The 27746-nt window shown below is 33.7% G+C and overlaps 11 protein-coding genes across 11 annotated transcripts; 8 read left to right on the top strand and 3 right to left on the bottom strand.

The window, feature by feature from the left end:
* Positions 1-1653: 1653 nt before the first annotated feature.
* On the top strand, positions 1654-3400 carry BX664DRAFT_256366 (uncharacterized protein; the record flags this gene model as incomplete). Its single annotated transcript, XM_051540457.1, has 3 exons — positions 1654-2219; positions 2441-2839; positions 2995-3400. The coding sequence occupies 3 exons, from the start codon at positions 1654-1656 to the stop codon at positions 3398-3400; spliced, it is 1371 nt and encodes a 456-aa protein (XP_051404568.1).
* A 448-nt stretch (positions 3401-3848) lies between these two features.
* BX664DRAFT_320110 (uncharacterized protein) lies at positions 3849-5260 on the top strand. Its single transcript, XM_051543066.1, has 7 exons — positions 3849-3907; positions 4049-4120; positions 4184-4272; positions 4355-4406; positions 4513-4675; positions 4736-4933; positions 4989-5260. Exons 1-7 carry the CDS (start codon positions 3887-3889, stop codon positions 5078-5080), a joined length of 687 nt encoding a protein of 228 aa, XP_051404567.1. The 5' UTR covers positions 3849-3886; the 3' UTR covers positions 5081-5260.
* A 113-nt stretch (positions 5261-5373) lies between these two features.
* On the bottom strand, positions 5374-6217 carry BX664DRAFT_381621 (DASH complex subunit Duo1-domain-containing protein; the record flags this gene model as incomplete). Its single annotated transcript, XM_051548976.1, has 2 exons — positions 5374-5785; positions 5876-6217. 2 exons carry the CDS (start codon positions 6212-6214, stop codon positions 5636-5638), a joined length of 489 nt encoding a protein of 162 aa, XP_051404566.1. The 3' UTR covers positions 5374-5635.
* A 673-nt stretch (positions 6218-6890) lies between these two features.
* Positions 6891-9074, top strand: BX664DRAFT_288838 (amino acid permease-domain-containing protein). Its single transcript, XM_051541810.1, has 4 exons — positions 6891-7125; positions 7193-7804; positions 7936-8469; positions 8577-9074. The coding sequence occupies exons 1-4, from the start codon at positions 6922-6924 to the stop codon at positions 8910-8912; spliced, it is 1686 nt and encodes a 561-aa protein (XP_051404565.1). The 5' UTR covers positions 6891-6921; the 3' UTR covers positions 8913-9074.
* Positions 9075-9661: 587 nt separating this feature from the next.
* BX664DRAFT_254058 (uncharacterized protein) lies at positions 9662-9838 on the top strand (the record flags this gene model as incomplete). Its single annotated transcript, XM_051540346.1, has 1 exon — positions 9662-9838. The coding sequence occupies one exon, from the start codon at positions 9662-9664 to the stop codon at positions 9836-9838; it is 177 nt and encodes a 58-aa protein (XP_051404564.1).
* Positions 9839-10746: 908 nt separating this feature from the next.
* Positions 10747-12980, top strand: BX664DRAFT_255043 (uncharacterized protein; the record flags this gene model as incomplete). The annotated part of the gene is made up of 7 exons (XM_051540396.1): positions 10747-11070; positions 11137-11361; positions 11429-11508; positions 11621-11702; positions 11790-12017; positions 12093-12123; positions 12202-12980. 7 exons carry the CDS (start codon positions 10747-10749, stop codon positions 12978-12980), a joined length of 1749 nt encoding a protein of 582 aa, XP_051404563.1.
* A 750-nt stretch (positions 12981-13730) lies between these two features.
* Positions 13731-15156, top strand: BX664DRAFT_10782 (HSF-type DNA-binding-domain-containing protein). The gene is made up of 5 exons (XM_051539687.1): positions 13731-13933; positions 14328-14476; positions 14547-14929; positions 14988-15036; positions 15115-15156. The coding sequence occupies exons 1-4, from the start codon at positions 13803-13805 to the stop codon at positions 15033-15035; spliced, it is 711 nt and encodes a 236-aa protein (XP_051404562.1). The 5' UTR covers positions 13731-13802; the 3' UTR covers position 15036; positions 15115-15156.
* Positions 15157-15759: 603 nt separating this feature from the next.
* BX664DRAFT_320098 (ribosomal protein L37e-domain-containing protein) lies at positions 15760-16839 on the bottom strand. The gene is made up of 4 exons (XM_051543065.1): positions 16701-16839; positions 16201-16336; positions 16002-16103; positions 15760-15930 (listed from the first exon to the last, which is right to left on the bottom strand). Exons 1-4 carry the CDS (start codon positions 16800-16802, stop codon positions 15902-15904), a joined length of 369 nt encoding a protein of 122 aa, XP_051404561.1. The 5' UTR covers positions 16803-16839; the 3' UTR covers positions 15760-15901.
* A 1369-nt stretch (positions 16840-18208) lies between these two features.
* Positions 18209-21710, top strand: BX664DRAFT_288827 (putative acyltransferase). The gene is made up of 16 exons (XM_051541809.1): positions 18209-18365; positions 18447-18522; positions 18579-18672; positions 18733-18940; positions 19001-19082; positions 19165-19441; positions 19513-19681; positions 19746-19793; positions 19870-19922; positions 19994-20039; positions 20063-20189; positions 20254-20569; positions 20628-20891; positions 20951-21135; positions 21214-21457; positions 21524-21710. Exons 1-16 carry the CDS (start codon positions 18262-18264, stop codon positions 21634-21636), a joined length of 2406 nt encoding a protein of 801 aa, XP_051404560.1. The 5' UTR covers positions 18209-18261; the 3' UTR covers positions 21637-21710.
* A 762-nt stretch (positions 21711-22472) lies between these two features.
* BX664DRAFT_320092 (uncharacterized protein) lies at positions 22473-24893 on the top strand. Its single transcript, XM_051543064.1, has one exon. The coding sequence runs from the start codon at positions 22515-22517 to the stop codon at positions 24780-24782; it is 2268 nt and encodes a 755-aa protein (XP_051404559.1). The 5' UTR covers positions 22473-22514; the 3' UTR covers positions 24783-24893.
* A 374-nt stretch (positions 24894-25267) lies between these two features.
* On the bottom strand, positions 25268-26957 carry BX664DRAFT_288823 (uncharacterized protein; the record flags this gene model as incomplete). The annotated part of the gene is made up of 3 exons (XM_051541808.1): positions 25268-25977; positions 26179-26220; positions 26392-26957. 3 exons carry the CDS (start codon positions 26955-26957, stop codon positions 25569-25571), a joined length of 1017 nt encoding a protein of 338 aa, XP_051404558.1. The 3' UTR covers positions 25268-25568.
* Between the last annotated feature and the right edge of the window lie 789 nt (positions 26958-27746).

The following is a 27746-nucleotide window of genomic DNA, read 5'->3' as shown; positions in this document are numbered from 1 at the left end:
TCTCTCTTTTCTCCCTTCCCCCCTTTTTTTACACATATATATATATTTATATAATATATATTCTTTCTTTCTTTCTTTCTTTTAGGAGAAAGAGTGAATATCAAACTTCAGGCACACATATACACACTTATTCTATTCATTGTATTTTGGTAAGTCATCCTTCTTTTTTTTTTTTTTTTTTTTTTTAACACTGAGATGGTGATTGTAACTGAAATAGAAACTCAACTATATATATATATATTTCTTTTTTATATATTCTTTTCTTTTACCTTTTTTTTTTTTCTCATTACTAATAGTTTACTACTTCTTCTTTGTTATTCCTTTTTTTTTTCCTTTTAGAAAACATCTTGATTTCAGATGGAAGATTATGCTAATACACTAGTGGTTCGACTTCCTAAAAGCAAGATGGATCAACATTCTGATCATATGAATGATACTTTGGTTTCTGAAACACTTTATCTTAAATCTTTTCCTTCGACAATCAATGAAGCTGACCTGCGTCACTTGTTACAACAATATCAACCTTTAGAGTAAGTTTTAATTTTTTTTTTTATGTCCAATATAAATATGTATATATTTATATTTATGGCAAATTTTACCTTTTAATGTGAGAAAACAGACGCGTTGAAGCTTTCTTTTTTTTTTTTTTTGTTTGTTTGTACTTATTGATTTTTTTTTTAATTTATCTTTACTTAGGATTCAACTGTATCGACACAATGGTGAAGGGTTTTTACGCTTTAGAACTGCTTCTATTGGTAAGCCTTATAAACTAATGCAAATCATCACAATATATTCATATTTGATTTTATTTATTTATTTTACTATTAATTATTATAATTATTTTTAGCCGATCAGGTTTATGCATTATATCAAGATTATCAATTTCACAATGGAACCAAACTTCACTTTAGTGTTTATCAAGATCATCCTCATGAAGCTGAAAGTATGTTACTCAAAGTGGGTTTCTTACCTCGATATATTGATAATACCATGGTTTATCATCTTTTCCGTCCTTTTGGTCCTTTGGCTTTATGTAAACTTTTATTGGAACATGATAATTCTGTTTTTCTCGGTACTGCTTTAATTCAATATTTTTATCATGAAGATTCAGAAGCAGCTATTGAAGCAATGGTAAAAAAAAAAAAAAAAAGAACAAAAGGGATCGTCGTCTCACTTTTTATATACTAATACTCCCTATTTTATCATATTTAGCATGGTCAAATGGTGGATGGAAACAAAATGTAAGGAGAAAGAAAAGATTTTCTTTTTTCTTTTTTTTTTTTTTAAAAAAAAGAGGATGAAGTGTTTTTATGTATGTGTGGGTGTGTGCGTGGGTGCACGTGCAAGAAGGGGTACAGTCAGTGGAATAGGGTGAAACAAAAGGGAGTCTGCGTATTCTATTTACTCATCATCTTTCTGTCTTCTCATTTTTTAATAGCGTGGTAGAATCTTTTATATCCAATGATCATTATCAAAAATCGGTAAAAAATTGCCCTATTTTCTTTTTTTGGCTGGTAGTGCGATGGGGGGTATTGAACAAGTAAACAAACACGTACTGACGTTACTTTTTTTTTTTCTTTTTCTTCTTTTCTCTTCTCTTTTTCTTCTTTTTCTTCTTTTTCTCATTCATATTAGTCTCCTTCTTCTTCCTCCATGAATCCCGACAAGACTTCTGAACACAATTATGTTGATGTTATGAATCTTTATATCAAAAACCTGGATCCCAAAGTTACCAACAATGATCTCTTTAATGCTTTTCGAGCCTTTGGTCGTATTGTCTCTGCTCGTGTCATGTCAAATCCTGCCACCAATCAATCTAAAGGTTATGGGTTTGTTAGTTATGGTCGATCTGATGAAGCAAGAATGGCCCTGGAACAAATGAATGGAAAAATGTTTTTTTCAAAGCCTTTAGTTGTATCTTATCATGCTCCTAAAAAGCCTCGTCAAGTTCCTCAAGTTTCTCCAACCAATGATTATTCTTCATCTTATCAGGACACAAGACAACAACAACAACAATATAATCATCATCATCATATACATCATGATTTGGCTTCTTCTAATACAACAATGTCTACTTCTAATGTGAATGGTTTAGGAATTGATAATGTGGATCAAATTGCTATTGATATCAAAGATTTATCTATTGGACAAAACAATACCATTCCTGCTTATCCTATTCAACGAAAGGTAAAGCTTTATAATGATGAAATAATCAATCTGTTGTCTAATTGTTTTTTTATATATTATAGTTATCGATAGCTGACAACTATATGGCATTACAACAAGCTCGAATGTCACCTCCCTTTTCTTCATCCCCTATCTCTGGTAGTACCGCAGGTGGACACTCTTTGGCTTCATTAGCATCTGGACTTTCTGTTCAACAACCACCAAACCAACAACATCAACAACAACAAACGACACCTACACTTACATCAATGAGTGGATTATCCTCTTCTTCTTCTCCTCCTCCTCCTTCTTCATTGTCTGGTGGTCGGTTAGCAAAAGATTACAAACATACTACTGATGGTCGTCCTACTTTACGCCGAAAATCATCTTTGGAATCCATTAGTACGGTGATGACTGAATCAAGTGCCAATTTACAACGACAAAGAATGACTCAAGCTGTACTTCAATGTGATGTTCCATTTGACAACCAAAATTTAGTGTCTGATATTGTGGATATGTTGTTGACTTTGAAAAAGAAAGAAAGATCTTTGTGCATATTCAATCAAGACTTTTTGAAGACAAAGATTCAATTGGCTTTAGAAGCTTTGGAAACCTTTCATGATGGTGATGATTCTGATCAAGAAGATGAAGAAGAAAAGGCATTACAAAAATTGTAAGTTTTTCTTTTTTTTTTAAAAAAAAAAAAGAGAATAATGATCTACATTAGAAAATTAAATGTTATTTTTATTCTTCATTTTATAGGTTACCAAGACAACCAAGTAAAAAGAAATCAGTATCATTACGACCAACAACATCTCCTGGTCATAGCAATGGTGATTCATTGGTGAAACAACAACATGATGATATTCCCAAAACTATTCCTGTACGTGTATCTAAAGCTATACCTATTGTGGCACCACCTAGTTCTCCACCACCATCCTCCAATTCACCGGTTAATTCTAGAAAGACAGCAACAGGATTATCATCAGAAAATAAGGCGATTATTGAATCTTTATTGAAAGATATGCAAGGTAAAGCCGTCCATGAAAAGAAGCAATTACTAGGTGATCGTCTTTTCCCATTGGTAAAGGCTACTGGTACAAAACAAGCTCCCAAGGTGACTATTCAGCTTTTGGATTCTGTGGATTTACAAGAATTGGCCAATATGATGTTTGATAAGGAAGCTTTGAAGAAACAAGTGGATAATGCTTTTGAACAATTGAAACGACAATAATAGTTATCTTTTACACACTTTTTTTTTATCTTAATGAAATACCCTTCCTCCCTCTTTTTTTTTTTTCTTCTTTTTTTATTATATTACCCAGTCTTCCCCTCTTTATTTCTTTTACAAATTGTATACCAGTTTTTGTTTCCCTTTTTTTTTTTTTCTTTTTCTTAATTTGGATCAATCCATCTTTTTATTATAGCGTTTTCACTGATTTTAGGATACTCCCCTTTTTAGATACTTAGTTTATTTTCTTTCCCTATCACAATAAAGACTTGAATCAGCTAACGAATTGATAAGATGTGACCTCATAAAGAAAGTGGACAGATATCATTACGACCTTCTATGCAATCCCAAAAAAAAAGCGAACGGTGTTTCAAACGCCAGGGATGCTCTCTCGTCCTCCCCCCTTTTTTCTCTTTTTTACTTTTTTTTTTCTCTATTTTCTTTTTTTTTTTTTTTTTTTTTGTTCGTTGATGAATTCAAAGATTTACCATGTTGGGTAGTGATCTTGAAGTAAAGCATTATGAATATATATTGATACTTGTTTTTTATTTGCTAAATAATTGAAAGAAAAACGAAAACGGCCAAGAGGGAAGGTGAAACGAATAAGAAAAACTCTAACTTACTTTTTTTTTCATATCATTGTCAACCTAGAAAACCTTGGAAAAGAATACAATTCGATTGATAGGGTTTCTTCAAGAATGCTCACTTCTTGGTAGTTTATCAGTAAGAAGGAAAAGAAAAGAAAAAGTAGATTAGTCTTGTTCAACATTTTACTTTTTTTATTAGGGATTCAGGTATTTTGAAGTATGCATGCGTAGTAGAGAGGAACTTTTATTATGTATCAGTCCACCTGGTAATGTAGAACAAAGGAAAAGGTAAAATACAATAATAATAAGAACAAGAATAAAAAAAAACGACAATATCAAGTATTCTCAATTTCATTATGCATGTGTATAGACCTTTGACCATCATGTCATCTACTTATTTACTGGATGAAGATTATATTGATGTAAGTTATATATATATATATATATATATATATATATATATATATATATATATTAACGAACTAACGACATGGTCTTTTTTTTTTTTTTTTTCCTTCTATTGTGAAGCGTCATGATTGTACGGTGTTTATGGTGACGGGTTACGCGGTCTACAATTGTCCTTATATTTATGCATGGAAACAATCCAATCAATCTCTTCGATATATGACTAGTCCCGTGGAACCGGATGTACCTTTGAGACTTGAATCTACTCTTTCATGGAATAGGAAACGTAAGTAATATACTAACATTAATAATTCATTATTAATCTATTTGTTCCTTTTTATGGTAGATGTTGCATTATGGGAAATGGTATGGGAATTACTTTCAAGATTGACGTGGCCAAGTCCAACCAATCCATTTGCCATTGATTTCGATTATTTGGACAGATTACCATTACCTCAATCTTTATTATTGATTGGTGGTTTATTAGACTTTTTACAAACTTTATGGGTCCAAGCAGAACCTCAAGTGTCTTTTATTAATCAAGGTAAATAGAGATGTTTATTAATCGCCAATACATTTATTTATGCATTCTCCTATAGTATTTGAAGATATACAATTATTACAGCAACGCCATTTACAACTAATGCGGGATTATACACACAAGATCAATGTGGCGACACCTTCAACATGACAAAGGTATATCTTCATTGACGATAGTAGAAATAGTTGTACCACCCATCCTTTTTTTTTTTTCTATTCTTATTACTATTCCAATCATTAGCTTTAGCTATATCAATCCACATTCTTTTTTTTCTTTATTTTTTTTTTTTAAAAGAATAAAATAAAAACTATTCCATAGTATGATCATTCACCAAAAAAGAAGACTACTGGGATTTTATACAGAGTAGATGATTATGTCAAAAAGCTCTGTTTATTATACAAAAAAGTATAAATGATTATAAGAGATAAAAAAAAAAAAAAAGAGGAAGGATCAATATACTGACAGAAGTTGGTAATTAGACAAGAACTATACTAAGGAATATAAATAAAGTAGGATATACAGATCTCTAAGAGGTAATGGAGACACAAAAAAAGAGAGAGAGAGAGAGAGGGACAGAGAGAACAGGAAAGACCTTGGCCATATGCCGACATGAGTCCATTGCACTAGGTTGATGACAGGAATATTGATTGTTCTTACTATCGAAAAAAAGAAAGAGAGAGAGGATAGTCATGATGATGATTGTTGCTATTGGGTGGTATTGCTCATGTTGGTAGTGGATCCAGAGATTTGCCATGATGCATCATCCAATAATCGTTTTGTATGTTGTGTTTGTGATAATATCTGCGTCCATAAATCCAATAGTTGGTCAGTTTCATCTAGGGTTTCTCCAAAATTCTACCATCAAAATAGAGTATATAAAGAGTTCATGGTCATTAATACAAAGAGATTCACTTTTTTTTTTTTTTTTTTTTTGCTGTTCCTTACTTTGATATTATCAGCTGCGTTTTCAAAATCCTGAATGACAGTTTCCATCATATGGTTGAGTTGTTGAACACGTTCATATTCTAGTTGCCTTTGAGCATTAAGTTCAGCTGGATTGGCAGGATCAGCAATAGGTGGCTGACTATGATCTACAGTACGAAATACCATGGTGGCTCGTCGACTAGATGTAGGCGGTAATAATAATCCTTGCCTCATTGTCCTGTTCGCGTCATTGTTATCTAAATGTTCAGTAAGCGAAGTATCCAAGGTAGATGCTGGTAGTGGTGGTGGTGATGTGTTGGTAGTGGTGATTGCGGTGGTAGGAATATAATTGGATTCCATGACTGATGATGAAAAAAAAAAAAAGAAAGAGAAACCGTGTTCTCTCCCCAATTTTTTTTTTTTCTTTACAAGCGGAAACTGAAATCCAACTTTTTTGCTTTCTCATTCTCCCTAGTTCTGTTCTGTTCCATTCATCAAGTCAAAACTCAAAATGGGTAGGTAAAAGTTTGTTCCAGGTAAATATCATCTAGAATCAAAGCTGATCTGGTTTTCCAAGTTTCATTAGAGAAATCAATCGGTTCATTAAACATATTGACCTTGATACCGAGTCAAAAAGCGATGCATGGGTAATAATAGACTAGATAAAAGTGTGTCCAAATGGGAGCGGAGCTTGGATCGTGAACTCTATCTTCCTTTTCTTTCCTTCTTTGTTTTCCTTTTTTGCCCAATGAAGCCACACTTTTTTTTTTGTTTCTTTCCTCGGTTATGATAAGTTTATTATTTTGAAAGAAAAAAGAAAGCATGGTTTTAAAGATGATGATGTTGTCAATGATCAGAATACGGGGATGCATTCCAAACAGAACGGTATCGAGTAACGGAAAAGGAGTGTCATCCTTTCTTGCCAATGATCGGAATCGCTGGTTTAAATGATCAGAATAAACTATTCATTGGTGAAAATTTTTTATTTTATTTTATTTTTTTTTTATTTCCTTTTCTTCTTTTCATTTTTTTTCCCACTTTTTTTTTTATATTTTATATATAAATTGATGGATCAAGAAAAAACTGGAGAGAGATCCAGTATAAGTACAGCAGCCGAGTATGTACAAGAAAAGGATATGCGAAGACGATCTTTCACCACCTCTATAGAATCAGCACCTAGTCCTATGACAAGATCACTTCGTTCTGTTTCAAGTCATGTTGCTGAACAAATACCTGAACCTCATATGGGATTATTAAGTAGTTGTAATATGGTAAGTTGAAAAAAAAAACATGATGATGATGATGATGATCTAACTAAAATAATAATAAATAAAATAGATTGTTGGATTGATTATTGGTAGTGGTATTTTCGCTTCACCTGGACCTGTGACATTAAAAGTGGGAGCAGCTGGAACTTCTTTAGTGGTATGGTCGATTGCCGGTGTACTCAGTTATTTAGGTGCGATGTGTTATGCAGAATTGGGAACGATGATCACCAAATCTGGAGGAGAATATCAATATTTACGACAAGCTTATGGATTATGTATGGGCCTTACTTTTACGTGGAGTAATTTATTATTGACCAACGGGATCGGCACTGCTTCTATTTCCACCGTCTTTGCTCAGTACATTCTACAAATGGCTTATTTTGATCCCAACAACCCCGCACATCAACCTGACATGCCTGATTATGCTCTCAAACTTGTCGCTATTGCTTGTATATGGACCGTGGTGGCTTTCAACTGTTTTGCTCGGAAGGCTGGCACTTGGGTACAAAATATATTTACTGCCGCCAAACTTATTGCCTTGGCTATGATCATCATCATTGGTTTTATTTGGCTTGGAAAAGGAGGTGTCAAAAATTTGGAAAATGCCTTTGAAGGTAGTAGTACAAATGCTCTGGATTATGGTACATCACTTTATTTGGCTCTTTTCTCTTATAATGGCTGGGTAAAAAAAATTTTTTTTTCTTTTCTTTTTTTTTCTTTTTCTTTTTCTTTTCTTTTTCTTTTTCTTTTCTTTTTCTTTTTTCTTTTCTTTTTTTTTTTTTTTTTACTCAATTTTCTTTTTTTTTTTAATAGAACAATTTGAACTATGGTATCAGTGAAGTCAAGAATCCAAAGAAGGTGCTCCCTATTGCTATTACAATTAGTTGTTTCTTAGTCACTGGTGTATACGTATTAGCCAACATTGCTTATTTCGCCACCCTTCCTGTTGCTACAGTTGCCAAGTCCACTACAGTCGCCATGCAACTTGGACTGGTCGCTATGGGAAATGCAGGTGCTTATTTCTTTGCTCTGATGGTGGTTCTATCTACTTTTGGTGCAGTCAATGGCAATGTTTGGGCAGCTTCTCGATTGGTAGCAACTTGTGCTTCTGAAGACAGTGTATTTATCCCTCCTTTCTTTGGTAAACTACATAGTGGTCGTGGTACACCTGTGACAGCTTTGATTTTGGTTGGTATCATTGCCACTATTTGGTGTATTCCTGGTGATTTTACTTATTTAGCCAAGATGTATAGTTTCACAGGTTGGCTCTTTTATGGTATTACAATTGCTGGTTTGGTGGTCATGCGATTCAAAAAGAAAACAAAGGATATGGAGAGACCTTTCAAGGTAAAAAAAAAAAAAAATGAAAAGAGGATGGATTATAAGAGATAGATGGATAGATAATAATCATTTTTATTCTTTTTCCTTTTTTTTTTTTTTTAAAAAAAAAAAAGATTTGGCTTCCTCTTGCGATTTTCTTTGTCATCATCGACTGCTACTTGGTGATTGCTCCTTTGGTAGATGCTGGTTCGGAGGGAGTATATCAATATATTATTTGTGTCATCGTTGGGTTACTTGGTATTCCTCTTTGGTATATTCGCGTCAAAAAACCAGAAATCGGTCGCAAGTTATTTGGTTGGTTACCGTTTTATGAAGATGCTAAAATTCTTAGATTTCAGCAAGTGAAATTGAACAATAGACATGAAAATGGATCATCACCTAGCGACGATAGCCATCATTTGGACGAAAAAGTGTTACAGGAAGAAGAAGAGCAACAAATGAAACAGTAGTATAGTGTACACAAATACCCCATGCTCTTTTTCTCAATCATCATATATATTTTTAGTTTTTTTTTATTTTCTTGTTTTAATATATATATTTATTATAATTCATCATCAATAAACTTTTATGTCTATCATTTGGCTTTGGATTTCCGATTGAATGATTTTCCCCGGAACGTTTTTCTGTTTCTTTTTTGTTTCTTTTTTTCTTTCTTTTTTTCCTTTTTTTTTTTTTTTCTCAGTTATTTTAGTTGTTATATTTATTCAGTTACTCAAACGTCTTGTATATTTCTTGTAGTATACTCTCTCTCTTTGTACTCTGTTTGTATGGATAGTTGTAGCATCAACAACAACATTGGTGACATGCACAATAATGACAGCAACAGTAGTAATGATTATATTATAGGCAGTAACGACAATAACTACAATATACCCATAAGAAGACTATCGACCACATGTCACGCTTCACTTTCAAAGGATATTCGTCGCAAAACATTGGAAGAATGGCTCCATGATCAACATCGACGAAGCATGTCAGTTCCAGACTTACACAGACTCTATAAGGAATGGCACCTTTATCAGAACTCTGGACTGGAAGATATCGAACCCTTTCAACTGCAGGTATAAATTAATATGACACGATTATACGATTGTATCTTAATTTTTTTCAATTTTTTTTTTTCCTTCTTCTTTTATAGGTGGATCTACTCAATATACGAACGGACTTTATTATGAAACGACCAGCTATGCGTGTAAAAATGGGAGCCATCAAATATGTATCATCAAGGTCAAATACTCCAACTGGCGATTGGAATGAAGGTTTTGTTTTTGTTGTCTCTTTTCATGCTCAATTATTCAATACCATCGAGGCAAGAAAAAAAAAAAGGTCTTTAGAAAATGAAATTGATCTCTTTTCTTTCTTTTTAATAGTTTGATCTTTATGAAGTACCAAGAAAAAACTGGCCAAAGCGTATTCAACATGTCGGAAAAGCAAAACTGAAGATTTCTCGACTAGAAGGACGAGAAAATGTGTTTACAACGTAAGTCATTTGTTTTACTGAAATAAAAACAACTTTTTCGACTCTTATTCTTGTTGACAAATACAATATATATATTATGTAGGTTCCTACCCATTTATGAATATAGCAGTTCACGACGTCGATTACCAGCAGATACAACTGAATTAATACAACGATCTGGCATGTTCAGAAAAGCAATGAACACCCTGTTTGGAACTGCAAAAATCATCGGCTCAGTTCAAGTGCGAATACGATACAAATTTCAACAAGGGGATGAAACAGCGGCGATCAGGGCAAATCGATGGAAAAAAAACATGGAAAAGAAACGAATCAACGATATAAAGATGTTAGACGATACAACGACACCACGGCAATTCGATAATTCTAACGAAAGCGCCAGGAATGATGTACTTCACTCTCTTGATCCTTCTTCTCCATTCCCTATTTCAGTACCAATGTCATCATCAGTATCACAATCAGCGTCAACATCAACACAACCTAGGCAGCGACAATCCTCGCAATATACATTAAAATCAAGTCACAATAGCAGCAAGCGTTTACGACTAACATCAAAAGCATCAACTTCATCTCTTAATAAACGACATCCTTCTTTACAATCATCCACATCGTCAAATGATCTACGATCATCTTCACAAACTTCTGGATTATCCAATACCAAATTCAAGACGAACGATAACAATCCTCGGTCACAACATGGACGCGGTGATCTAGCGAGAGATGAAGAGTTTGTGAACGAATTATTCAAGGATCAACTAAACAAGGTGATGGCATCCTCTATACCACGTCAGCATATACCCACAGCCATGCCATCAAAAAAGTTATACAACCATGGAACAAGAGATTCTTCACTCGACACAAATGCACGACAACGACGACAACTCTGGAAGCATCATCGTCATAACCGGCGGATCAAAGGACAAAAGGGAAAACGACAACGAGGACACTGCATATCATTTAATTGGTTAACAGCACTATTCCACCCAAACAGAGATTTGCATTCAGCTAGAGGACGACGATATGGATTTCAACAAAATGATATGGATGGAGATGATCAAGAGTACGACAATAAAAACAGCACCAATAATAAAATGAATCCTTCTTCTTCTTCTTCGACAAAAGCTACAAAAGTAACAACCAATCATGGAGCACCAAGTTCTCAACAACTTATCATACCAATGTGCAAAAAAGAAAAGGAACATGGAACCGCACGTCGATTGACAAACAAGGCGAAAAAAAAGGCAAAGCATATTATTTCAAGTGTAGATTTTGGCGACAAGAATTTCGGTAGTCGATGGATGCAGGATTCATTTGAAGAAGTGGCACTCTCTCATCCGATGATGGATTTTCTGATTGGTCTTGCTGTGAAAACTCAAACTCAAGCTTTAGTTCGAGCCATCATTATATTGGCTAATAGTTTTGTAAGTGATGACAATAGACAGAGTGGATCAGATGACATTGACATTTCTTTTTTTTTTGATACTTTAGGGTCAAGGATTCAAAGTAACAGCTTTTCAATTAGTCAAAGCTATGCTACTTTTGGAAAAATTTTACCGGTCCATACCAAAGTAAGTTGTAATAACAAGAAAACTTGGGCGAACAAAAAAAAAAAAAAAAAAAAAAAAGAAGAGAGATATACTGACTTTTTTTTCATGTTGACTTATATATTATAATGTGTAGACAAATGACGTCAAATGAAGTCAAGGACCGTTATATTATTGACGTTGGCAATCACTATTTCCGATATGCTCTAGTTGCTTATGTAAGACAAAAAAACAAAAGAAGAAGAATATCAACAAGAATAAAAGTTTAATTGTATTCTTTTATTTATTCATTTGTTATTCCTAAGGGATGGCGTGGACTTGCATATTTAGGATTATATGGACAACTTATACGTAGATCTGGAGGCAAATCAAGATCCAATCGGTTGGCAATTCTTAATTATTTGCGTATCGAATCTAGGGATTTGTTGGGATATGAATATGGATTACGTGATGGCGCTGCATTTCAACCTAGTTACTTTGTGGCTGTGGATCGAGAGAAGAAAACTATTGTACTCAGTATTCGTGGCACTTGGGTAACAAAAAAAAAAAAAAAAAAAAGAAATTGAAATTCAATCATTTACAAATCTAATTTTTTTTTTTATTAATAGAGCCTCTATGATGCCATCACTGATCTTGTTTGTAAGTTTGGAAAGAAAGAGTAGAGTTGTTCATTATAATCATTGTTGACTTTATATTTTGTTTTTGTTCTGTTGATAGGTTACTACGTGCCTTGGAAAGGAGGTTTGGTACATTCTGGTATGCTTGCGTCTGCTCAATGGTTTTTTATCCATATCATACCACAAATCTTTCGATACATACATATTCATGCACGCAACTTGAAGGGTTTAACGATAACTGGACACTCGTTAGGCGGAGGCTGTGGAAGCTTACTAACAATGATGGTGGCGGATCAAATGGATACTTTGAAAAAATTGGCAAACAACCCAGATTTCCAACTACAGTGTTATAGTTATGCACCTGTGGCATTGACTTCATATGATCTTAGCTGCAAGTATGATCAATATATTCAAAGCTTCATTGTACAAGATGATATTGTAGGACGACTCTCTTATGGCACAGCAATCAAATTGAAGGAATTGATTCTGGATACAATCAGTTCTTATGAAGCTGTTGGTGGTATGACCAAAGTACTTACGCATAGGAAATCAAGGAAATTATGTTTTCAAATCATTGAAAAATGTCGCAAACTGATTTTTCAACCTTCTAACGAAACTCCACCTATGGTAAGTTATTTATTTTTTTTTTTTTTTTTAAAAAAAAGAATGATACTGACTTGTGATATTACATTCAGCTTTACATTCCAGGCAAAATCATTCATTTACAACGGAGACGGGTCAAACGATTTGGTGGCAATAATGGATCATCATCTACAACAGAATCATCGTCAACAGCTCACAAGTCAAAACATATTCCAGGGGCAAGTCGAACGGAATATTCAGTACGGTGGGAAACTAGACGTATTTGTGAAGAAATGATCGTTACCAAGACAGCCATTGTGGATCACTCTATTGGATCTTATCAAACCGCATTTAGCAAGCTCTCCGCTATGTATCCTGCTGCAATTTATCCGTCTAATTTTATAGAATAAAAGTACTTGAAATTGGCATGGGTTATGTATAAATGATATAATTTAGTATAATATGATAATGTTTCAATAAAAAAGAACCTATTTTTTTTTTTTGACATACATATTCTAAAAAGTTTAATATCGTCCTCCACCCCCCTTTGATTGACTTGATTTTTTTTTCCTTGCAACAAAATATCCATGATGATTCTTCATTATTCGACAACATTACCAATATGATAGAAATAAAGGTTATTATATCCTTCAATTTTTTTTTTTTTTTTTTAGATAGAAATCTTTCAAGTTATGATCATCAAGCTCTCCTTTTTTCATTCTCCTTCATACTCCCTTCTTTTGTCAATAATCACTTTTTTTTTTTTATTCAGCACATAAAATCATGCGTCCATCATGAAAAAAAAAAAGTCATATTGTTGGACCATGCCTTTTCCTTATAGGGATTCCCCTCATCTTGGGATCATTTAAGCACAGGAAGGAGGGGGGAGGATAATGTCAATTCATCATCCAGTGCATGAATCGAAACTGATCATTGGACACAACAAACAAAATCTAGGGGTTTCCCAAAAAAGAAAAGTCCGTGTCATTATTGTCAATGTTTTTATATATGTAATACTTTTTTTTTTCCCACTCTTTCTCTCTCTCTCTCTCTCTCTCTCCTTCTCTCGCACATTTTTTTTTGTTCTTCGATTTTCTTTTCTTTTCCTTTTCTAGTCTAATGTCCTTCAATCATGTTTCAAACAACAATGATGATACTGTAGACAACGTCAATGAACAGTTTATCTATGAATCTCCCTCTTCGTTCTCAATATTGCGAACTCAACCTGCATTCATTGGTAAATTGTACAAGTAAGTTTTTTTTTTTTTTTTGTGATGGATGATGAAGAAAAGGGCTGATTACTATATATAGTAAAGTGAAGATGTATGCATCAATCTCCCTCCTTTTTTTTTTTTTTTTTTTCTTCTTCTTCTTTTCGATGCTTGTTGGGAAATGATGAAGATCGGGAAAGGCGAACTGGGAAAGCGTGATGGATCTAATGGGATGAAAGGTGATGAAGAAGATTCTTCACTTTTCTTTTTTCTTTTCTTTTCTTTTATTATTATTATTTTTTTTTTTTTTTTTTTTGTGTGCGTACGTGGATGTTACACTTAAACTCATCTCCTAATTTTTTTTATATATATGCTCATGATGCACGCGTGGTACTTTTGGATTGTTCTATCTTGTTTCTTCTTTCCTTTATAGGATGCTGGAAGATGATACACAAGATCTAATTTGTTGGTCGACTGATGGTGATTACTTTAGTGTATACAATTCTGCATTGTTTGCCAAACAAGTATTACCTCAATATTTCAAGCATAACAACTGGCAAAGCTTCGTTCGTCAACTAAATAGTAAGTGCAAAAAAAAAAATTTTTTTTTCCATATTAAGCTTGTTTTCTCTCTTTTTTTTTTTTTTTTTAGTGTATGGTTTTAGTAAAATCAATGAAATGATTCATTCCAATATTAGTTTTGATAATCAAACTTGGGATTTCAAGCATCCTCATTTCAAGCGTGGTGATTTTCAATCTTTGTCTCTTGTAAAAAGGAAATCCGTCAAATCATCATCTACAACCATCTCAAGTCCATCATCATCGTCTTCTTCTTACAATACTAGTCAGAATGATATCATCAACACAAAATCACAACAACAACCATCACAACAATGTGATTCTTTTGATGAGAATGATATCGTGCACAATCGAGTGGGTTTATTGGATGAACAAGTCCATCAAGTCTCCAATAATGTCAATCAACTTACAAATGATGTTCAAGATATCAAGTCAATCATATATCAACAGCAAAACGTAAGTATGGAACAGTTTATCTACTAAAAAAAAAAAAAGCTAACTCCTTTGTACTCAGATCATCCATGATTTAGCCAATATGGTACGCTCTTACCAGGGTAAGTAAAGTAAAAAAAAAAAAAAAAAAGATCATCTATTCCATTTAGCCATCTTTTTTTTTTTTTTTTTTTTTTTTGGACAAATAGATCCATCATCAGTAACTTCTTTATCTACTCCGGGAAAGGAATCACGGCAAGGTACCATCAGTCTTCCATCTATTCAACATCTGTCTAACAATTTGCAGACGACGATCCTAAGTAAGCCTCGATTACCGTCATCATCATCATCATCATCAATATCACATCATCATCCTCGTCCTCTTTACAGCAGTAGCAGCAGTACCGTTCATCCATCATCCAGTAACACTTTCCAGTCTCCTCTTGATAGTCGTCGAAGATCATCGCATCCTTCAACCCATCACACCAACTCCTTATATCCTTTATTGAACTCGATATCTGATGATCATGCTGATGAATGACCATGAACGAATCCTTTATGCACAACCTTTATCCTATATTTGGCTAGTTCTTTTCTTTTTTTTTTATATATCTTCCGCACATACCTTTTATATATACTGACTTTTACATCCCATTGTTGTTGTTGTTGTTTTTTTCTACATATGCAGCCTACCATTATCCAATACATTTAGTTTTTCAACCATCGTGTCTATTCTTCCGTTGTTTTACAAATAACCTTTTTTTACAACTATCATTATTCATCCTTTCATATTCCAATGTCATCATATCCATCATCATCATCAATAATAAAAACCAAAAAAAAAAAGATCATTGTTTTGTTCATTTAAGTGTATTTTTTTTATTGTCCAGATAGAATCGTTGTCGTAATGAAATGTATATGTGAATGTGTGTGTGTGTGTGAAAGATCAAGGGGGGATAACTAAAAAAAAGTATGTTTGAGGAGAATACGGAGAATCTAAGCAGCAATAGCCTTGGCTTGGGTACCTACATGACACCGAAAAAAAAATGAATGAACCATCTCTATCTACTTTATATATTCTATTATAATAATTTACCTTCACGGAAACCATTCTTAAAACGACGATGGACCACCTTCAAATATCTCATGCGACCAGTACCAGTAGTCTTTCTTCTCTTACCCTTTTCAGACCAGTTGACTAGATATATATATATTAAAAAAAAAGAATGATTTTAGTATAGGTCATAATAATAAAAATAATAATAATAATAAAAAAGAGATAACAAGTGACTTACAGGATCGGATCTTGGCAGCAGGGTAACCACATTGAGCACAGGTCTTCTTTTGCTTGTGATAAGAACGATCACCACAACGACGGCACAAAGTGTGAGACTTGGTATGGCGCTTACCGAATGAGGAAGTACCCTTGGTCTATTCGCATTCAAGCATAATAAATAAATAATAAAAACGAAGGTCAGTCTATTTCATGTTGTTTTCTGTCGTTTATGTGAATGTATGATGTCTGTCCATCTTTCAAATCGAAAATGATAAAAAAAAAAACATTTCCTTCTCTCTTTCTCCCTTTCCGTACGCGTGCGAGTATGTATGTGTTTTCATAAAAGTAATCGATCGTTGCATGTCACATTGCCTCAGTCCATCCATCCATCCATCCATCCATCCATTTCCGGTTTTCGCCCATCGTTTCCGTCGTGTGAATCCAGAGAGAAAGAGAGAAAAAGAAAAAGAAAGAGCAGATGTTGTTCATCATCCATTCATTGTCATTCTGTGTATTTACCATGATATATGATTGTAGAAGGGAAAAAGGAAGAGAAAATTCATTGGACAAAAGCTCGCCAATTGATTTTGGTTTCCGAACTCGAGTGGAGGAATCCTCCATTTTTGGCCCATCATTCCCTCCATGCTCCCGGTCATTTCATTGGTTATTTTTTTTTTTTTTTTTTTTTTAGAAAAAAAGCGTTGCATGATGATGATAATCAATACGTCCATCCAATTCACCTTGTCAGAAAGAAAGATGTTCTATTCCGTACAGCCAAGTGAATTAAAAAAAAAAAAGAGCCACTAACAAATTTTATGGTTTAATGCGTCATTTTCAGTGGTAAATGTACTAATAAAAAAGATAGATGATCAAAATAGAAGTTGAAGATTTCTTTTTAGGATGACATAAGGTGTTAGATGACTTTTTCTTGCGATTTTTGGAAAAAAATCGATGAAATATTTTGGTATTCATTGCATATTAGGTGCCAAGGTAACAGATAAAATAGGATGAGATGATAGTAGACTGCTTTTTTTGAAGGAATGGTTGTAAATTTATTGGATGATCATTATTGAATGAGGGATGAACGAGTTGACTCTTATTTTTTTTTTTATTTTACTTTATAAATTTGGAGGTAAGGTAAAATTAATTATTAAGACAAGTGAAAGAGAATATCTTTATGTATGGCTAGCCCGAATTTGATATGATGATGATGCTTTTTGAATGAGAAGACAAAGTTTACTCCTGATAAACAAATAGGATAGATCTCTCCATTTTTACGATGGTACGATAATGGATGCATGTATGAGCGATATTTAGAGAAAGGAAATCATGTCTTTTCATCATTGTGATCATGATCCCCCAAATTAAAAGGCCGTGTCATTGCAATAAGTTCGTACCACTATGGTATCTTCACGTGCTTGGAACAAAGCACGCATTGGGCACACTATTTTTGAATTTTAGAATGGATTGCTCGATTCAAAGTGTTATTTTTTTTTATTATTGATCAGTGAACAATTTCAAATACGATACAAGTTTCGAGTTTAATCTTGAGTGGATGATAATAGGGTACAAGATAAATTTATCGATAAAGGATATTGAAATATACCGAAAAGTTAGACAAGCCATTATAAATGAAGAAACAAAAACACAAGATATCTAAAATAAATATTAGGTGATCTCCACTCAGTTTTCCTATTGGGGGATAAACAAATACAGTTATATATAATACTCTTTATGATTTGCTCTCACAGTAAAACAAAAAGTTTGATGATTTAAAAAAAAAATGTCTACCATTGAAAGTAAGAGATATTTCCGATTCAGCATTATAACTTTGTAACTGAAACACGAATTTCCAGTTGTCGTTGTACAGACAAAAAGAGGATTAGGAAGGGGTCAGTGTCTGATTTGTAGTGTTTTTCTTATGTATAATTTTGCCCCAGTCATTCCCCTTCTCCCCCACACATCAAAAAATAAAATACTGACTGAATTGAAAATCCGTTGATTTTTGGCTCTTTTCTTCCCTTTTTTTTTTTTTTTCTTTTCTTTTCTTTTGAAAGGTTCCCCTTTCTTTTGATCCTTCATGACAAGTAAAACGGAAAAACAACTTAACCAATTGATTGATGTTTATCAACACCAAGATCATACCAAAATAACTTGTTCCTCTGCAGAACACCGGAATGTTGTGTAAGTATTCATCTTAAAAAAAAAAGGGATGCATACTTGGGATTATTTATATTATATTTTTATTACAACTATATTACATAGTGAACGTGAACCTCGTCGACTTCGTGAGGATCCTGTTGCGTTTATGATGAATCTTGGACTTTATTACCAAGGCACAGTAAGTTTTGCCTATATCATTACTGATCACCACTGACTTTTATTATTATTATTAAGGGTTGGCGTGGTTACAAGTCGTATATTGGAAATAAGGTGTTTTATCCTGAATTTTCTACTCGAATGAAAGCTATGGTGTTATCAAGCAAACGAGGTAATTGTAGTTCAAAAATGTCAGAATTAAAGTTCATCAACTTTTTTTTTTTTGTTATAGTGCAAGAAATCATTGATGAATTAGCCAATAGACAATCTGAACGACTTCAACTGACTCAAAATCCCAGCAAAATGGCCAAATTATCTGATGAACAGAGATCAAAATTATTGCACAAACAACGCAAAGCATTACGTCGAGAATTGGAGGCTGTTGCCAAGGGAATTGCTGAAAAATGTGTAGCCAAATTAGATGATATTCGATTTATCCGGTAAAAAAAAGAGTTCGAAATCCTTTCTTCAGGTGACTAATTTCTTTTGTGTATGATTAGATTCTTTGCTTTCACGGTGAATAACATCTTGGTCAGATTGTATCATCAAGGAATTCATATCAAAGAAAGCGAATGGGTTGAAGTAAATATCAATATGCAGAAAAAAAAAAAGAAAGATAATATTAACAAGAGATGTTGACTCAAATTTTATATATTAATACTAGTTGAAACGGGTTGCTTTGATTGCTCAAGAAAAGAAACAATCATTAATCTTGGTACCATCTCACAAATCTCATATTGATTATTTGGTGGTATCTTACTTGATGTTCCGTCTTGGTCTCCAAATTCCTCATATTGTAGCAGGCGATAATCTTGATTTGCCTATCGTTGGATCGGTATTAAAAAACGCAGGTGCATTCTATATCCGTCGTGAATGGGGAGATGATCTCTTGTACAAGACCATCTTGGAAGAATATACTGTCACTTTATTATCTGAAGGAAGTAAGTCAAGAAAATCAAATAAATAAATAAATAATGATATTCAATATTATTTCATCTTTTTCTTTTGATAGTGAATTTTGAATGTTTTGTGGAAGGTACTCGATCTCGTTTGGGCAAGTTACTTCAACCAAAACTTGGTATTATCAAAATTATCTTGGAAGCCATGATCAATGAACGATTTTCCGACTGTCATATCGTTCCTATTTCTATTGGTTATGATAAAATCATTGAAACTTCAAGGTACAGTGAACAAATCAATTCCTGGTTTCTTTCTCACTTTTTTTTTTTCTTATTATTTCAATAGCTATGCAAATGAACTTCTTGGCAATCCAAAAGAAAAAGAAAGCTTATGGTAAACCAAATAAAAAAAAGAAAAAAGTTGTTTATCTCATTTTTCTTTTTACATATACGCATACATTATCATCTAGGGGCATTATTACAAATACAAGACTTTTGCAATTGAAATGGGGACGTGTTGATGGTAAGAGAAACATTTTTCCGATTATGTGTAATCGAAAGAAAGGAACAAGTCTTATCTCATTTTTATAATAGTTCGCCTCGGCAAGCCGTATTCCTTACGTGGTTGGTTGGAAGATCAGTTAAAACACAGAGGGTAAACAGACAAAAAAAAAAAGATGATCGAATAACTCCAATAATATTTTCTCTGCATAGTCCGATGGATCTGACGGACAACAGTCAAAAAGCCATTTTATTGAAATCTCTTGGTTATCGAATCTTATCTGATATCGTAAGTACTATTTGAATCAGAAAAAAAGGAAAAAAAAAACTCACTTTTGATACGATCTATATAGAACAATGTATGTGTAGTGATGCCTTCAGCTTTGGTAGGAACGGTAATCTTGACATTGCGTGGACGTGGTGTTGGTCGAAGTGAATTAATTCGTCGTGTGGATTGGTTGACCCGGATCATTGCCGTTAAAGGAGGTCAAGTATCTGAATTCCATGGTATGTCTACTGGAGCTATTGTGGATCGAACGGTTGCAATTCATAAAGATTTGATTGGCGAACACAAAGGAAAGGATATTCTGGAACCTACCTTTTATGGTATCAATCCTTTTGAACTATCTTATTATCGCAACCAAGTGATCCATTTATTTGTTGAAGAAGGTAAGAAAATTAAAAAGTAAAAAAAAAAAAAATATACTTATATTATTATTTTCCATAGCTATTGTATGTGCTGCTTTGTATACAGTGATCAAGAAGGGAGGTGGCAAGGCAATGCAACGAATGAAATATGATGAAATGCTGGAAGAAATCTCCTTTTTATCAAGTCTTCTCAAGCTGGATATGATCTATAAACCTGGTGGAGTCGAAAACAATACTCAACGTACAGTTCAATGGTTAGTAGATAATCAAGTGATTGAAGTGGATCAAGAAGGTTGGGTAGGATTATCCGATGTTGAAAGGCAATGTGGTCGTGAAAATTATGGTAAAAAATAAAAATATTTTTGAAAATGGTTGGATTAATACTAATATCGTTGATTATAGACTTTTTATGCTTCTTGATTTGGCCATTTGTTGAATCTTATTGGCTGGCTGGTGTTAGTTTATTCTCTTTGGCCCCTCCTAACATTAATGGCTCTCCTGCTGAAGGTACTATTTGGGTAGAAAGCAAATTATTTGAAAAACGATCACAAGCCCTAGGTAAAACACTTTATTATCAGGGCGATTTGGTAATAGAAAAAAAAAACAGGTTTTTTTTTTTACAGAAAAACATTAACCAGTTGATCTTGTTTATGTGAATTTTTTAGAGTTATCTTGAAGCCGTCAATAAGGAAACTCTATCTAACGCAATGACTCGATTTGAAGAACAAGGTGTGATTGTGAAACGACGTCATTTTGATCGAAAACAATGGTCTGAAATCTCTTTGCATGATGATTACATTCCTCAACGTTTGAATGGGGTTCTGACACCTCGTGGACATCTTTGGGAACTGGTTGAAAGGATTGGCAAGTTTAGACGAGAAGGCAAGAATAGACGTGACAATGCTACAGGTAAACAATAGTGAAGAAGAAGTTGATGATATATATCTTTGTTTTAACTATTCTCTTTTTTTATAGTCAGTACACGGGTAATACGATTGGCAGATATCCTTGGAGAAGATAATTTACAACCATCAGCTAACCAAAAGGCATTAATGAAGAAACGAACTCAAGAGAACGCAAAACTTTGATGGATCTCTCTTTCTGAATGATACTCTTATTCTGTAGTTTAATATCTCTTATCTCTTTTTTTTTTTTTTTTTTTACTTATATTTTTATATTATATATCTTATTCTACCTTAGTTAGTGTATGTTTTTTTTTTTCATTGTATTCCCCTCCTTATTATATTTTACTTCTCTTTTTCATTATTTGAAAAATAAAAATTTGATTGAATCTTTCCCTTATCTATTTGATTATTTGATGATGAATGGGTGGTTAATAATTAAGAATAAATAATGAATGATTTTTTCACACTAAAGTCTAATTGTTTCATCTAGAAATATATATAAAAGGAAATCCTCCCCCCTGAAAGAAAGCCAACTACATTAACCTTTTTTTTTTTTTTTTTTTGATGAAAGCTCGCATATATTATGAGACTGTGCATCTCATTCAAAGTAATAATGAACCCACACCAAATGAAGTAATGTCACTTTTATTATTATTATTATTGATGATGTTGTACTCTTTAAGTGTTTTGATGATCTCCCTTTACCAAAAAAAAATATCAAACTTGATGCTCCTTGTTTTCTATCAACTCATTTTCTCCTTTTCATTAATGACATTCATCTTCTTTATTATTAAATAACAAATAAAAAAGAGAAAGAGTAACAAAAGTAAGTATTTTCAAAGACCCCTATTACTACTTTTTTTTTTCTTTCAAACGGTGAACAGACACTGCTGCATAATTTAGGGTCACACTTTTCCGACATGAGAAAAAAAAAAAAAAAACGACAGACTGGTAACCAAACTCCTTTTTTTTTTTTTTTTGTTTTTCCCTCCAATTTCTTTTCTTTCTTTTATTCTTTCTTTCTTCCTTTTTTTTTTTTTCTTTCATAATGTTTTTCCAATATGCAAAATTTCTTCGTTTCTTCACAACAGCAAGGTCAAGCTAACAATGAGGAAGAAGCATACCATACTGAAGCATTATTTTATTATTACTATTTACAACAACAACAACAACAATCAGGTTCACTACCATTACTACTACCAAATGACATGAAAGCAGAAGTAGCAACGACAATTCCAATACCCACAATGACAACTTCACAAACTGAATCTTTTATACCCACAATTTTATCACCAGTTTCTTTACATTCTTCTAATAGTCCTTATATTAAGCAGCAATCATCCTTTCTTTTCGATAATAATAATCCCTTTCAGCCACCTCAACTTTCACAACAACAACAACAACAACAACAGCAACAATCTCAAGTTTTTACACCTAATCATCTCCTGTCTCTTTCACCACCAACTGCAACAACGACTCAGGTTTTCCCAAAAACGTTGTTTGGATTGTCAACGCCACCTTTTTTCGATACACTGGAAAATGATCAGGATTTTGATCATTCTACTGGGGACAACGATGACGAAATGATCAACTGTATACAATCAAACAACAATAACAGCAACGATTATCCTAACCATACCATCAATCTCGAAGTGAAGTCATTTTCGGATCTACAGAAAGCACTTGGATTATTATTAGAATCTGACAATCGTTCTATAGGCCAGCAACATACGCGACGAAGACGAGGACGACCAAGGCGACGAAAAAAGGAAGAAGAAGAAAAAAAGGCTTTATTGATGCAAGAAGAATGGGAACGACAACAACGGCAACAAAAAGAAAAGCAACTTCCAGCATCAATACGTAATACGGTAGCATCAACCATGTTCCTGGATACTTTGATGGACAAGGCACAAAAACATTGGTGTTGTATTGGATTCAAGGTGGCTCCTGTTACTTTGGATGTTATTAGACATTGGCAGCAAGCTCCAGTGTCGATTATCTACTGTGTGGCTTCGATTGCTTTGGTGACATTTATGGATCACAATGCTACTCAAGGTTATGTTCGAGATGCAGCCATGGAATTTTATCAACACGCACGACAAAAACTGGACGATATTGTCTTTGATGATGAAAAAGACGATAAATGTATTTATGATGACATGGATGACCTGGATTCTCATCAACAACAACAACAAGCCATGACTATTCAATCTTATTTTTGTCTCAGCTATACATCCAATTTACTTCGACTTTATGAACAACAACGTACGTGGGGTGGTCTAGCGTCTGTTGCAATACAATTACGAACCAAGGATGCTGAAACTGGCTGTCGTCCAATGGATCAAGCTATTCTACTGTGTTGGTGTCGATGGTACTATATAGATGCGTGGATGTCATTAACACTTCATCGTGAATGCCTTTTGCCAGATACTCCTCCTCCTTTTATTATGGACACCATTCAATCAGCTCGTATCGATCTTTACCATGAACACAATGATCTGTATCAATTCGCCATACTGACTCGATTCATGCGTCGATATATTCAAATGATGCACTCTGGAAATATTGAAGATTCTGTCACTCAAGGTCCTTCTACTGCTTATCATGCTATCACCAAAGAACTCAAACAATGGTATGAAGGCGTCCAAACTCAACAACAGCAACAACGATTGGATTATGAAAATACGAACAACAATAACAACAACAATATCAACAACAGTGCGGTTCATTTACATTTATGTTACAACGCCATGCGCCTCGTAGTACTCTATCAATTTCTTCACCCTGACAGATTACAAGCGGATGACTTGACGGTGATGGATGGATTGGAAACCAACCTGGCCTTACTTCAAGCACTTCAACAACTGGCATCCCAGGGGTGTGATCAAAGCACGTACCACCATATGTTTTTCGCCATCCACAACACGGCCTCACGGATCTATCAATATCACACAAGACACCGAACCAGTAAATGGCAAAAATTGGCAAGACAACAACTCCAGATGAATCTTTTGCTTTTGAAAGGAACACCAGCTTATGCCAACGATGTATTCAAAATGCGAATGTATGCGGAAAAAATAGAACAACAATTTAATCATATGGACCTATATACACCAAATTATTATCGCTCGACATTATCTTCCATAGATCATCATTTATCATCATCATCAATGGAGAATACAACACAATCAACCGACACAACTACTATCCCTACGATCACGCCTTCACGTCCTGTTCTTCCCGGCATGCATGTTTACAAGTTACACACATCCGCTACGATCAAGAAACCAAGAAAACAGACTAAACTTAAACAACCCACCAAACGCTGACCAATGAAAGTATGATGGTTTCTATTGTAGTCATAGGTACATTACTTTTTTATTTATTTATATACTTTAGTTTAGTTTATCCATAATAAAGAAAAAGGATTCTTCTACTTTTGTTTTTTTTTTTTTTAGGGAGTAATCAGGGGGGGGGGAGATTGGAAAGAATGACAGATGTTGGAACATCAAGGAGAACTTTGGGGGGGATGAACGTTCTTGTTTTTCTGCTGATAGGGTGGGAAAAAAAAAAAGGAAGAGAATGACAAGTGACATTGACAATCAAGATAGAATCATAAGGATAAATCAAAGTATGATTCAAAAAAAAAAAAAAAAAAAAACTTTATTGAAAGGAATGTATTGGTAATGTATATATAAAAACTATAAATGATGGTACACTATAAAAAAAAAAAAAAAAAAAAAAAAAAAAAAAAAAAAAACTATACAAAGAAACATATGGAACAAAAAAAAAAAAAAAAAAAAAAAAAAAAAAAGGAGTGGGAAACAAAGGGAAAAAAAAAGAGTGGAATGGTAAATAGTATAAACAAAGAAAAAAAAAGAATGTATATGCGTGAGTATATGTATATATGTATATGTTGGAAATGGTGAGAGAAATGAGTGTGTGTGAGAGTTTCTCTTTTTTTTTTTTGTTGTAAAATAACAAAGAATGACTATGTATAAAAAAAAAAAGGAGAGGAAGAGACATAAAAAAAAAAAAAACGAAGGGAATGGACGATGAAGATAATGACATTGATAAGAATTCATAACCAATAAAAAAAAAAAAGGAGAGACCATTCAATGAATACAACGTAAAGTCACCTTTTCAAGCGTATCCCAATTTTCCATTGCTTTTGCCCAATGACGTTCTTGAGAGATCAGAGTAACAGAAGGAGAAGAAGATAAGGATGATGATTGTTGATCCAAGGAGAGTTCGGAAGAGGAAGAAGTGCGCGTATTTTCATTGTATAACAAGACAAACTGATCAGCTAAAGGTTTCATGGAAGAATCCAACATGGTAGAAAACTTATCATGAAGTCGTGTACGTAAGGCTGCCAAGGACATGGAACGAGGAATTTGAATCACCACGATATTATCAACATCATAAATCACCTTGAGTTTCATAGTACGCACACTGGATGAAGTACCTAGTGGTTGAGATGGATTGCTACTTTGACTTGTTCTTGTACTGCTACGTCGACGATCACTAGGAGGAACATGTTGTTGTTGTTGATGATGATGTGTGGATCCGGTACTGGAAAGACTATGACTACTTGTGGTGCTACTACTACAACTAATAAGACCAGGTACGGTGGATGTCGAAGGCATAATCATATCTTCCAAGATAAAAGGAGCTGATGATGATTTTGTTTTGGTAAGATGATGAAGATTAGTAGTAGAAGAAGACCATGGTAAACGATGAGCAGCTTGAGAACAAAATGAGGACAAACTATTGGAAGAAGGAGATCGACCACGGAAGGTTTTGAATTTAGAAGACCAAGTAGTAGGGGGAGGATCCATGGAATAAGGATCATCAAAAAAGGAGTAATCACCAACAATGGATTGACAAGTAGGATTGAAGATGGCTTGTTGTCGCACCAGGTTTTGTTTATCACGCAACACTTGTTGTTCGGTATCCCCTTTTTGCAAACCAAAGAATTCCAAAACAATCAAGGTTTGAGTGATAGCGGCTGGTAATCGGAAGAGAGCTTGTACAAATCGGTCCAATTCGGCACGTCGTTGACCATTGGGTTGTTTCTTGTTTAATAGACCTTGTGGTTTGAGTTTGGGTAAATCATATGAATAATAGGATGGCTGCATAGTTCGTGATCCCGCACGTTCATTGCAGTGATTGTTGGATAAACATGGAAAAGCATCATAAAGTCGTTGACAGAATTGAACACAATCATCATATCGTCGAGCTATGGTATAAGGATGTCGTTGTGGATGGGATGGTAGATGATTGAATTGTTGAGGATCCACATGAATGATAAACCACATTTTTCCTTGTCTTTTTTCATAGGAAACAACACTAGCTTGACGAATCAATGGTGCTAGTTTGATACCTGGTGTTGTTGATTTATGATGACTAGCTGTTGTTGTTGTTGTTGTTGATGATGATGATGATGATGATGGTGATGATGATGATAATTTAAAATGATGTGGTTGTAATATAGAGGTAGTCATTTTTGAAAATATAATAAAACAAGAAAAAGAAAAAAAAAAAGTGAAAGAAATCAAGAAGAGAAATTAAATAATGGAAAACCAACAAAAATATTGATTTTATAAACCGATGTGGGAAGCTATCTTAAAAAGGCAACCCTTTTTTTAAAAGGAGCTGCCTTTTTGGGTACTTGTCAATTTTATGTGATTCCCCTTGCTCTCTATCTCTCTCTTTCTCCCCTGAGTCTCCTTGATTCAGTCCCAGTCTGCCTTTTTTTTTTTTTTTTTCTTTCTTTAAGGCCATACTTTTTTGTTTTTTTTTCTTTATCAGTGTACTCACTTTTTTTTTTCCCTTTATACCGTCACTCCTCATTTTCGATCAATTAGCATTCCCGATGATAACAACAAAATAAATCTCCTTTTCTGTGACTTTTTTATTTCATTTTCTAGGTTGGTTAAATGTGTCCGCGTGTATATGTGTTTGTGCGTTTGTGTATATATATATTTGTGTATATGTTTATGTTTTTGTGTCTGAATTCTACGCAGGTACACCTACTAAAGACAGATTTACTCTCCGTATTTTTCTTTCATTTCTTTTCTAACGCATATTCCCCCTTAATTTCTTTCTCTCATCAATCAATAAATGAATCCAATAAACACATTTAAGAAAAAAAACATCCGTTCTTTCATTTTACTTTTGAATGGAATTTTACCTTTTTTTCCCAATAAGGATAAAAAAAGAATGATGTCCAGTAATGGATTGATAGTCACGATGATACCTATGATGATGATGATGATGATTGATGTCTATAA

The sequence above is a fragment of the Halteromyces radiatus genome (genome assembly GCF_025201355.1).
Source record: "Halteromyces radiatus strain CBS 162.75 chromosome Unknown BX664scaffold_1, whole genome shotgun sequence".
NCBI classification, from domain to species: Eukaryota; Fungi; Mucoromycota; class Mucoromycetes; order Mucorales; family Cunninghamellaceae; genus Halteromyces; species Halteromyces radiatus.
Note: the sequence above shows the minus strand (reverse complement) of the source record. Positions and strands in the feature narration are given on the sequence as shown.

Coding starts and splice junctions, on each gene's coding strand:
- BX664DRAFT_320092 (XM_051543064.1), top strand. CDS start 22,515: ATGCAAAATTTCTTCGTTTCTTCACAACAGCAAGGTCAAGCTAACAAT.
- BX664DRAFT_320098 (XM_051543065.1), bottom strand. CDS start 16,802: ATGGAGGATTCCTCCACTCGAGTTCGGAAACCAAAATCAATTGGCGAG. Junction 16,104..16,200: donor TGCTGCCAAGATCCGATCCT/GTAAGTCACTTG, acceptor ATATATATCTAG/TCAACTGGTCTGAAAAGGGT. Junction 15,931..16,001: donor TAAGAATGGTTTCCGTGAAG/GTAAATTATTAT, acceptor GGTGTCATGTAG/GTACCCAAGCCAAGGCTATT.
- BX664DRAFT_320110 (XM_051543066.1), top strand. CDS start 3,887: ATGTTGGGTAGTGATCTTGAA. Junction 3,908..4,048: donor TGTTGGGTAGTGATCTTGAA/GTAAAGCATTAT, acceptor TTGTCAACCTAG/AAAACCTTGGAAAAGAATAC. Junction 4,273..4,354: donor AATGTAGAACAAAGGAAAAG/GTAAAATACAAT, acceptor GCATGTGTATAG/ACCTTTGACCATCATGTCAT.
- BX664DRAFT_288838 (XM_051541810.1), top strand. CDS start 6,922: ATGGATCAAGAAAAAACTGGAGAGAGATCCAGTATAAGTACAGCAGCC. Junction 7,126..7,192: donor TATTAAGTAGTTGTAATATG/GTAAGTTGAAAA, acceptor TAAATAAAATAG/ATTGTTGGATTGATTATTGG. Junction 8,470..8,576: donor ATATGGAGAGACCTTTCAAG/GTAAAAAAAAAA, acceptor AAAAAAAAAAAG/ATTTGGCTTCCTCTTGCGAT.
- BX664DRAFT_288827 (XM_051541809.1), top strand. CDS start 18,262: ATGACAAGTAAAACGGAAAAACAACTTAACCAATTGATTGATGTTTAT. Junction 18,523..18,578: donor GACTTTATTACCAAGGCACA/GTAAGTTTTGCC, acceptor ATTATTATTAAG/GGTTGGCGTGGTTACAAGTC. Junction 21,458..21,523: donor TAGACGTGACAATGCTACAG/GTAAACAATAGT, acceptor CTTTTTTTATAG/TCAGTACACGGGTAATACGA.
- BX664DRAFT_10782 (XM_051539687.1), top strand. CDS start 13,803: ATGTCCTTCAATCATGTTTCAAACAACAATGATGATACTGTAGACAAC. Junction 13,934..14,327: donor TTCATTGGTAAATTGTACAA/GTAAGTTTTTTT, acceptor TTTCCTTTATAG/GATGCTGGAAGATGATACAC. Junction 14,477..14,546: donor CTTCGTTCGTCAACTAAATA/GTAAGTGCAAAA, acceptor TTTTTTTTTTAG/TGTATGGTTTTAGTAAAATC.